At 47.6% G+C, this 10,186-nt stretch overlaps 1 protein-coding gene across 1 annotated transcript in view; it reads left to right on the top strand.

The window, feature by feature from the left end:
• Positions 1-471: 471 nt before the first annotated feature.
• LOC138979534 (adenylate cyclase type 3-like) overlaps positions 472-10,186 on the top strand; it is a 72,246-nt gene continuing 62,531 nt past the window's right edge. Inside the window, exons 1-4 of the mRNA XM_070352246.1 lie at positions 472-662; positions 1,724-1,928; positions 4,116-4,265; positions 9,269-9,390. Of these exons, the coding sequence (XP_070208347.1) occupies positions 472-662; positions 1,724-1,928; positions 4,116-4,265; positions 9,269-9,390 (668 nt within the window). The remainder of the gene's footprint in view (positions 663-1,723; positions 1,929-4,115; positions 4,266-9,268; positions 9,391-10,186) is intronic.

Here is a 10,186-nt window from a genome sequence, read left to right as displayed (position 1 = left end):
TCTATCTATCCATGCCGATACTTCTAGAGCTGTTGGTCCAGTCTATCCATCCATCTATCTATCCATGCAGATACTCCTAGAGCTGCTGGTCCCGTCTATCCATCCATCTATCTATCCATGCAGATACTCCTAGAGCTGCTGGTCCTGTCTTTCAATCCATCTATCTATCCATGCCGATACTTCTAGAGCTGCTGGTCCCGTCTATCCATCCATCTATCTATCCATGCCGACACTCCTAGAGCTGCTGGTCCCGTCTATCCATCCATCTATCTATCCATGCTGATACTTCTAGAGCTGCTGGTCCCGTCTATCCATCCATCTATCTATCCATGCAGATACTCCTAGAGCTGCTGGTCCTGTCTTTCAATCCATCTATCTATCCATCCATCTATGGACAATTACCAATGGCTGTTATGCTATATTGCGAAATATTGTTCTCTCTTGTTTTTCATGTAGATTATCCTGGAGCTGATGGTCCCGGCCACCCTGAGCGAGAGGCTGGCGCCCATGATTGTCCTGTTCGGGCTGATAGCGTTCCTTGTCGCCACCCTGGTGGTCCTGAATATCAAGAAGGACAAAAGTTACCAGTGGACCTCGGTCTGCATCATGGCCATGTGGTTCGTCATCACAACCGCCATTCTCTTCTCCGCAGGCACCAAGAGGTCTGCATTTATTTTTATTTTTTTCATTTTTCATTACTGTATTGTCCCATCGCTGGGAAGTTCGGGTCGCTTCCTCCCAGTGGAAAGCTAGCAGCAACAGAGTCTCACTACCCAGGTGTGTGCGTGTTTAGGTGTAATCAGCCAACTGCACTTACGGCAGAATGACCGAGATCTTTTACGTGCCTCTGTGACACGGGGGTGGAACATGGATACCGTCTCGGAGTCTGCACATAAAGTTGACCCGTGTCCGTCCCGGCCCGGATTCGAACCTGCGACCTGATGATCACAAGGCCAGTGCTCTACCAACTGAGCTACCGGGCCCCCTTTTTTGTGTTCTTGCTAAAAAAAAAAAAATATTTTCTCTCAAATTTTGGAGGGTGTTGAGTATGAGGTTAGTGATAGTGGTGGGAAGGGGTTAAGGGTAAGGCAAGTTTGTTTCTGGAATAGTCTTAGGATAGAATAACAAAACGAATTGATATTAACTTTGCCAAACAATAATTGCGACAAATTTGGCTCCCAAATAAAAGCATTAATTCCCGTGTCATATCATTCAAACTTTCTAAGCCACTTAAGGCCGTTCTCTTGTCTATCTGGATCACTTTTTGGATTATAGATTTCTTTTACAGTGATCACGAGACCATCGCTCAAATACGGGTACCCTCAAAATCGATCAGACAAAAAGGGAAGAGACGAATTAAGATTCGACGAAAATTCGCAATAGGCAAAACGTTGCAACTTTTACAAACGAGGAAAAGGTCGAATCAATTATCTAACCAGAAGATGTTGTTTTATGAAAATCTGCAGGGGTGCGATTCTTCCGGTATATGCCGGAAATCCGGACTCGATTTTTGTTTTGTTTTTGTGTGTGGTTCGGTTGAGGTTCAGGATTCATGACGATTTTTGTTTTGTTTTTGTGTGTGGTTCGGTTGAGGTTCAGGATTCATGACGATTTTTGTTTTGTTTTTGTGTGTGGTTCAGTTGAGGTTCAGGATTCGTGACATTTTTCAGTCCCACCCATGAATCTGCAACGTTACCGTTTCATGACACTCTGACTTGAACAGGTCTGCCAAGTCCTCCACGGGTGTGGTGGGCTGGCTCCAGCTTCAGTTCTTCATCAGCTTTGTCGTGCTACCCTGGAGGCTTCGCGTTGTGATTGCCATCAGCTGCCTGGCGGCTGTAGCCCATAGTCTGGAGGGTGGGTTGCTGTGGGTACTCAACAACGATGAGAGCAGCACGCACTCAAACAATGACATGCTAGCCAGGCAGGTGAGCCTCTGCCTTTTTGTATGTGGGTGGGTGGGTGTGGGTGGGTGGATAGATGGATGGATGGATGTGTGTGTGTGTGTGTGTGTGTGTGTGTGTGTGTGTGTGTGTGTGTGTATTGTGTTGTGTGTGTGTGTGTGTGTGTGTGTGTGTGTGTGTGTGTGTGTGTGTGTGTGTGTCGTTGTATGTGACGGTGTCTGTGCATGGCTGTGTCCGTATATGTATATACTAGAATGAATACCCGCTTCGCCGGGTACCCGGCTTCGCCGGAAAGAAGTAGAGCCGAATGATACCCGGCTTCGCCGGGAAGAAGTAGAGCCGAATACCCGGCTTCGCCGGGAAGAAGTAGAGGAATACCGTTGTGGACAGTGACATTCTAAAAATAGTAACGGGAATATCCGGCTTCGCCGGGATGAAAGCGTTGTGGACAGTGACTTTCTAAAAATAGTAACGGGAATATAGATTGACGCCACACGAAGGAAGGGAGATAAACGCAAAACACTGGAGAAGATAAGGAAGAGTTACTGGGAATGGATGTGGGAAGATGAAGAGAAAAACCAAAATCGGTTCAGCGCTGCGCGTTGAGAGCACGTGTTGAAAATTCTCATCGTCCAGGTTGTGTCCGGGGTCTACCTGAATATGCCCACCAAATTTGAAGCAGATCCATCGAGAACTTTGGCCGTGCATCGCGAACACACACACACACACACACACACACACACACACACACACACACACAGACATACACACACACACACACAGACACAAGTCGTATATGTAGATTTGCGTGTGTGTGTGTTAGGAAATGGGTTTGTCCTAACACATTAAAAGTACGCTCTCGGCACAAAAGAACTGTATTTCAATGATAACAGTAATCACTTCTGGCTGGCCTCATCCATTCATGGCCTACAACGAGTCCAGAACGCTGCTGCCAGGCTGACGTTGAGGAAGACGAAGCGAGACCACATCACCCCCCTACTTCGCTCCTTGCACTGGCTCCCTGTCAACACCCGAATCTCCTACAAACTGTCCACTCTGGTCTACAAGTGTCTCAACGACTCTGCTCCCGAGTACCTTCAATCCTCCCTGGACCTGTACACCCAGCCCTCCGACCGTCCCCTTCGTTCTGCTGCTGACCCACTCCGCCTTCACATCCCTCGCTCGAAACTCGCATCTGCTGGTCAGCGTGCATTTCCCTCCGCGGGCCCCTCCGTCTGAAACTCCCTGCCGCTTGAGCTTCGCCAGAGTCCCTCTCTTGACGCGTTCAAGAGTAGGTTGAAGACTCAGTTCTTCCCGTAGCTGGCTGCGACTTTCATGTTCGACAGTGATGTGTTGTGCCCCAAAAGACATTCTTGTGCTGTGCTCTGTGAGAGGTGTTTTCTTTGTGTTTGATATTATTTTGTTTGGACCTAGCTATTGATGTGTACATTGTTGTTAAACAGTTGTTTGTTGTATGTTTATCAGGGTTTGCTAGTGTGTGATAGGGTTTGTGTCCGTCTGTAGATGTTAGTTTCTTTGTTAGTCCTGTGTTGACAACTCTTCGACAAGCGCTTAGAACTGTACCCACGGAATACGCGCTATATAAGCTTCATATTGATTGATTGATTGACTTAGTGCTGCACACAAAGGCTGTTTGTGTCGTTGCAATTTGTGCTTCTGACAAAATGTTTGCTCATGATACGACCATTCATTATGCAAATATTGTTGGCATTGTAATTAGAAGTTTGCACATATTCCCACAGGGCGGTGAGCGACATTTCCATGTGTTGTGCTGTGATTGTGTTGTGTCGATCGACATTATTGACATTAAAATGGCCTTAATTGTTTTGTAAATCTCTCTCCCTTTCCCCAATTTATGTTTGTGTGTCTGGCTGTGTGCCTACGTGTCTGACAACCTGTGTCTGTCTCTTTCTGTTTCAGTCTCTTTGTCTGTCTTTCTGTCTGCGTGTCGATCTTTCTCTTTCGTTCTCTGTCTGTCTGTCTGTCTGTCTCTCTCTCTCTTTCTCTGTCTCTGTCTCTGTCTCTCTCTATCTCTCTCTCTCTCTCTCTCTCTCTCTCTCTCTCTCTCTCTCTCTCTCCCCCCCCCCCACTCGGACAGCCTCCAGATAGTGATTACAAATCTTTGTGTACTAAACCATAACTGTCTCCTTTTCAAAAGCTAACACAAAATATATTTACTGTTCCAAACAGGTGGCGGCCAATTCCTTATTGTTCCTCGGAGCCATACTTTTAGGGGTGCTGGTGTTTCTGTTTTCTGATCGCAAGCAGCGTCGGTCTTTCGTCGAATCGAAGAAATCTCACACCATCAGTTTTCAACTGCAGAAAGAGTATAGAGAACAGGTGAGGAGGAATATAGTTTGTTTAATTCTGTCTTTTTGTCTACCTGATTCTCACGTTAAAAGAGAGGGTGGGGGGTGGGTGGGTGGAAGAGAAGGAGAGGGCGAGAGAGAGGGGGGGGGGCGAGAGAGGGGGGGGGTGTGAGAGAAGGAGACTGAGAGAAGAGAGGGCGAGAGAGAGGGTAAGAGAGGGGGGGGGGGGGCGAGACTAAGAGGGGGGGGGGGGTGGAAGAGAAGGAGACTGAGAGAAGAGAGGGCGAGAGAGAGGGCAAGAGAGGGGGGGGGCGAGACTAAGAGGGGGGGGGTGGAAGAGAAGGAGACTGAGAGAAGAGAGGGCGAGAGAGAGGGGGGGCGAGAGAGGGGGGGGGGTGTAAGAGAAGGAGACTGAGAGAAGAGAGGGCGAGAGAGAGGGCAAGAGAGGGGGGGGGCGAGACTAAGAGGGGGGGGGGGGGTGGAAGAGAAGGAGACTGAGAGAAGAAAGACAGAGAGAGAGGGTAAGAGAGGGGGGGCGAGAGAGGGGGGGGGGGCGAGAGAGGGGGAGCGAGAGAGGGGGGGGGCGAGAGAGGGGGGGGGGGAAGGGGGGGGCCTGATATTTCATAAGGCCAAACATAAAAATAAATGGTTTATGGTAACCCGACCAACCCTGTTCTTTCCCGCCGACCCTAACACTTTTTTTCTCAAAAAACAAAACAACAGAAAAACGAAAAAACTTCTTGCAGATTTTGAGAGACTAAGGGAAGTAACCTCCTTTGAACTCGACATCACACCGGGGGGGGGGGGGGGGGGGGGGGGGGTAGCTCAGTTGGTAGAGCACTGGACTTGTGATCGAAAGGTCGCAGGTTCGAATTCGGGCCGGGACGAACACGGGTCAACTTTATGTGCAGACCCAGAGACGGAAGCCATGTCCCACCCCCGTGTCATCACAATGGCACGTAAAAGACCTTGGTCATTCTGCCATAAGTGCAGGTGGCTGAATACACCTAAACACGCAGACACCTGGGTAGCGCGACTCCGTTGCTGCTAGCTTTCCACTGGGAGGAAGCGACCCGAATTTCCCAGCGATGGGACAATAAAGTAATGAAAATGAAAAAAAAATGAAATAACAGCATCCTGAACTCAGGTCAAAATGAGTTCGGCTCATTCTCTCCACCCCCCGCGGGTTAGGGGGAAGAATTTACCCGATGCTCCCCAGCATGTCGTAAGAGGCGACTAACGGATTCTGTTTCTCTTTTTACCCTTGTTAAGTGTTTCTTGTATAGAATATAGTCAATTTTTGTAAAGATTTTAGTCAAGCAGTATGTAAGATATGTTAAGTCCTTTGTACTGGAAACTTGCATTCTCCCAGTAAGGTAATACATTGTACTACGTTGCACGCCCCTGGAGCAATTTTTTTATTAGTGCTTTTGTGAACAAGAAACAATTAACAAGTGGCTCTATCCAATCTCCCCCCCCCCCCCCCCCCCCCTTCCCCCGTCGCGATATAACCTTCGTGGTTGAAAACGACGTTAAACACCAAATAAAGAAAGAAAAGAAAGAATCATTCTCTCCCTGACAGGATGCCTTGAGTTTCCTTGTCTGGCAAGGAAACCGATTCTTGTTTTACATATTTAGAGCTTTTTGTAATGTGTTATAGTCTATTATTGATATAAGCAGATTCGCGATCGTCGATAATGATTTTTCATGGTGTGTAATTTTTAAATTACAAAGGAATTGATTTGTAAGACAGTTTCAAGGGAGCTCTTTTTTCGCGGCTGTATTTACTGTGCAAACAACTCTAAATATGGCAAAAGTGTCACGTGATAATCAACCGTTTGGTTTCGGCGTTCGCTGAAGCAGACGATTTTTTCTGTAGTGATGCAACCATATATTACGGTCTCCTTCCGGCAGCAGTCCCAAAATTTCGACTTGTTTTGACCTTCTTCTTCTTCTTCTTCTTCCGCGTTCGTGGGCTGAAACTCCCACGTACACTCGTGGTTTTTTTGCACGAGTGGAATTTTACGTGTATGACCGTTTTTTACCCCGCCATTTAGGCAGCCATACGCCATTTTCGGAGGAGTTTTGACCTTAGAACGATGTCTTAATCATAACTGTGAAGAACAGAACGGAGATCACTGTCGAAGTCTGCCAATCTGCAATCATTTTCGTCTCGCGAACACTGATCTCAAATTTAGATTAGAGCTCGCGAAAAACATATGGGAGATAACTCTGTATTCCTAGTTTTGATAGATTCGCGTAGGACTGTCGCGTCCGGTCAGGGAGAGAATGAGCCGAACTCATTTTGACCTGAGTTCAGGATGACGTAACAGTTGCAATGGCGGGATCGACTTCGAGCACCTGCTTTGCAATATACTTTCAAAAATTTTAAAAAAAAAAACCGGAAAAAAAGCCTACCTGCCGACCCTATTTGTTTTGGCCACGTTACCCTAAATCAACATTATTTGTGTTGGGCTAATGCGTTCTTCTTCTTCTTCTTCGTTCGTGGGCTGAAACTCCCACGTACACTCGTGTTTTTTTTGCGTGTATGACCGTTTTTTTACCCCGCCATTTAGGCAGCCATACGCCGTTTTTCGGAGGAAGCATGCTGGGTATTTTCGTGTTTCTATAACCCACCGAACTCTGACATGGATTACAGGATCTTTTTCGTGCGCACTTGGTCTTGTGCTTGCGTGTACACACGGGGGTGTTCGGACACCGAGGAGAGTCTGCACACAAAGTTGACTCTGAGAAATAAATCTCTCGCCGACCGTGGGGACGAACTCACGCTGACAGCGGCCAACTGGATACAAATCCAGCGCGCTACCGACTGAGCTACATCCCCGCCCGGCTAATGCGTTCATTTGCAGCTCCTTTATAAAAAGTGTAATCCGGATGTTGATCTTGGGCAAAGGTACAGCGCTGATAACACTTCAATGGTACATAATACCAGTGCCAGACTTATTGAAAGTTAAAAGCGGTGTATTCTTTTTTTGAAGATTGAAGTCGCTTGTTCGTTTCAATGTTTGTTATTCTCTCAAGAGCCAGAGGGTTGGTTCAGCATAACTCACTTAATCTGGTTTTGCAGTCATGTTGTCTATAGTTATAGTGCTAAGTCCCTTTTTTGGATTGAAGTCGCTTGTTAATGTCATAGCTTGTTATTCTCTCAAGAGACAGCATAAGTCTCACTTGATCTGGTTTTGCAGTCATGCCGTCTGTAGTTCTACAGCGGTACGGTACCTGCCATGAAAAGACACCCTTGAGACAAGCTTAACGTGTCCCTGCATTGCAAGAGGCATATCATGACAGCTATATTTTAGTAGAAATAATATACAAAGGGACGACAGAAGGTGTCCTTTTAAGAGAGGTGTCCTCTCATTGGAGGGGCCACATATTGCAGATACCACTGTATTTCTTACTCTCTTTGTTTCTTAGACATTTTGTTTGTTTGCTTGCTACAGGAGAGATTGCTTCTCTCTCAAGATTGATTCAGCATAATTCTCACCCACTCTGGTGTTGCAGTCACGTCGTCTATAGTTATAGCGCTTCGTCTCACGTCGTCTATAGTTATAGCGCTTCGTCTCACGTCGTCTATAGTTATAGCGCTTCGTCTCACGTCGTCTATAGTTATAGCGCTTCGTCTCACGTCGTCTATAGTTATAGCGCTTCGTCTCACGTCGTCTATAGTTATAGCGCTTCGTCTCACGTCGTCTATAGTTATAGCGCTTCGTCTCACGTCGTCTATAGTTATAGCGCTTCGTCTCACGTTGTCTATAGTTATAGCGCTTCGTCTCACGTCGTCTATAGTTATAGCGCTTCGTCTCACGTCGTCTATAGTTATAGCGCTTCGTCTCACGTTGTCTATAGTTATAGCGCTTCGTCTCACGTTGTCTATAGTTATAGCGCTTCGTCTCACGTTGTCTATAGTTATAGCGCTTCGTCTCACGTCGTCTATAGTTATAGCGCTTCGTCTCACGTCGTCTATAGTTATAGCGCTTCGTCTCACGTTGTCTATAGTTATAGCGCTTCGTCTCACGTTGTCTATAGTTATAGCGCTTCGTCTCACGTCGTCTATAGTTATAGCGCTTCGTCTCACGTCGTCTATAGTTATAGCGCTTCGTCTCACGTTGTCTATAGTTATAGCGCTTCGTCTCACGTCGTCTATAGTTATAGCGCTTCGTCTCACGTCGTCTATAGTTATAGCGCTTCGTCTCACGTTGTCTATAGTTATAGCGCTTCGTCTCACGTTGTCTATAGTTATAGCGCTTCGTCTCACGTCGTCTATAGTTATAGCGCTTCGTCTCACGTCGTCTATAGTTATAGCGCTTCGTCTCACGTTGTCTATAGTTATAGCGCTTCGTCTCACGTTGTCTATAGTTATAGCGCTTCGTCTCACGTCGTCTATAGTTATAGCGCTTCGTCTCACGTCGTCTATAGTTATAGCGCTTCGTCTCACGTTGTCTATAGTTATAGCGCTTCGTCTCACGTCGTCTATAGTTATAGCGCTTCGTCTCACGTCGTCTATAGTTATAGCGCTTCGTCTCACGTCGTCTATAGTTATAGCGCTTCGTCTCACGTCGTCTATAGTTATAGCGCTTCGTCTCACGTTGTCTATAGTTATAGCGCTTCGTCTCACGTTGTCTATAGTTATAGCGCTTCGTCTCACGTCGTCTATAGTTATAGCGCTTCGTCTCACGTCGTCTATAGTTATAGCGCTTCGTCTCACGTTGTCTATAGTTATAGCGCTTCGTCTCACGTCGTCTATAGTTATAGCGCTTCGTCTCACGTCGTCTATAGTTATAGCGCTTCGTCTCACGTCGTCTATAGTTATAGCGCTTCGTCTCACGTTGTCTATAGTTATAGCGCTTCGTCTCACGTCGTCTATAGTTATAGCGCTTCGTCTCACGTCGTCTATAGTTATAGCGCTTCGTCTCACGTCGTCTATAGTTATAGCGCTTCGTCTCACGTCGTCTATAGTTATAGCGCTTCGTCTCTTGGTTTCTCATGGACACTTCCTTTGTTTGCTTGCTACAGGAGAGATTGCTTCTCTCGGTACTTCCCAAGCACATTGCCGATGAAATGATACACGATCTCGGGTCGGACGCAACAGGCGGGCAGTTTAGGAAAATCTACATGAGTCGACATGAAAATGTCAGGTAAGCGTTGTTTGTGCGGTCCTCTATCCATGGCTCCCAAAGAAAACTTCGTTATGAGAGAGAGAGAGAGAGAGAGAGAGAGAGAGAGAGAGAGAGAGAGAGAGAGAGAGAGAGAGAGATGCCTGGGATGCTTGAGAGAGAGAGAGAGAGATGCCTGGGATGCTTGAGAGAGAGAGAGAGAGGGAGGGGGAGAGAAAGACAGGGAGGTAGAGAGAGGGAGGTAGACAGAGGGAGGGTGGGAGGGAGGGAGGGAGGGAGGGATGGAAGGAGGAAAAGACAGAGAGAGGGGAAGCGAGAGAGAGGGAGGTAGACAGAGGGAGGGTGGGAGGGAGGGAGGGAGGGAGGGAGGGAGGGATAGAAGGAGGGAGAGACAGAGAGAGGGGAAGGGAGAGAGAGGGGGAGGGAGAGGGTGGGAGGGAGAGGGCGATGAAAGGAGGGAGAGAGCGATGGAAGTAGGGAGAGAGAGATGGAAGGAGGGAGAGAGAGATGGAAGGAGGGAGAGAGAGATGGAAGGAGGGAGAGAGCGATGGAAGGAGGGAGAGAACGATGGAAGGAGGGAGAGAGCGATGGAAGGAGGGAGAGAGAGAGATGGAAGGAGGGAGAGGGCGATGGAAGGAGGGAGAGAGCGATGGAAGGAGGGAGAGAGCGATGGAAGGAGGGAGAGAGAGATGGAAGGAGGGAGAGAGCAATGGAAGGAGGGAGAGAGCGATGGAAGGAGGGAGAGAGAGATGGAAGGAGGGAGAGAGCGATGGAAGAAGGGAGAGAGCGATGGAAGGAGGGAGAGAGAGATGGAAGG

This window comes from Littorina saxatilis, linkage group LG11 (genome assembly GCF_037325665.1).
Source record: "Littorina saxatilis isolate snail1 linkage group LG11, US_GU_Lsax_2.0, whole genome shotgun sequence".
Classification (NCBI taxonomy): Eukaryota; Metazoa; Mollusca; class Gastropoda; order Littorinimorpha; family Littorinidae; genus Littorina; species Littorina saxatilis.
This window is presented reverse-complemented; position numbering and strand designations above follow the sequence as displayed.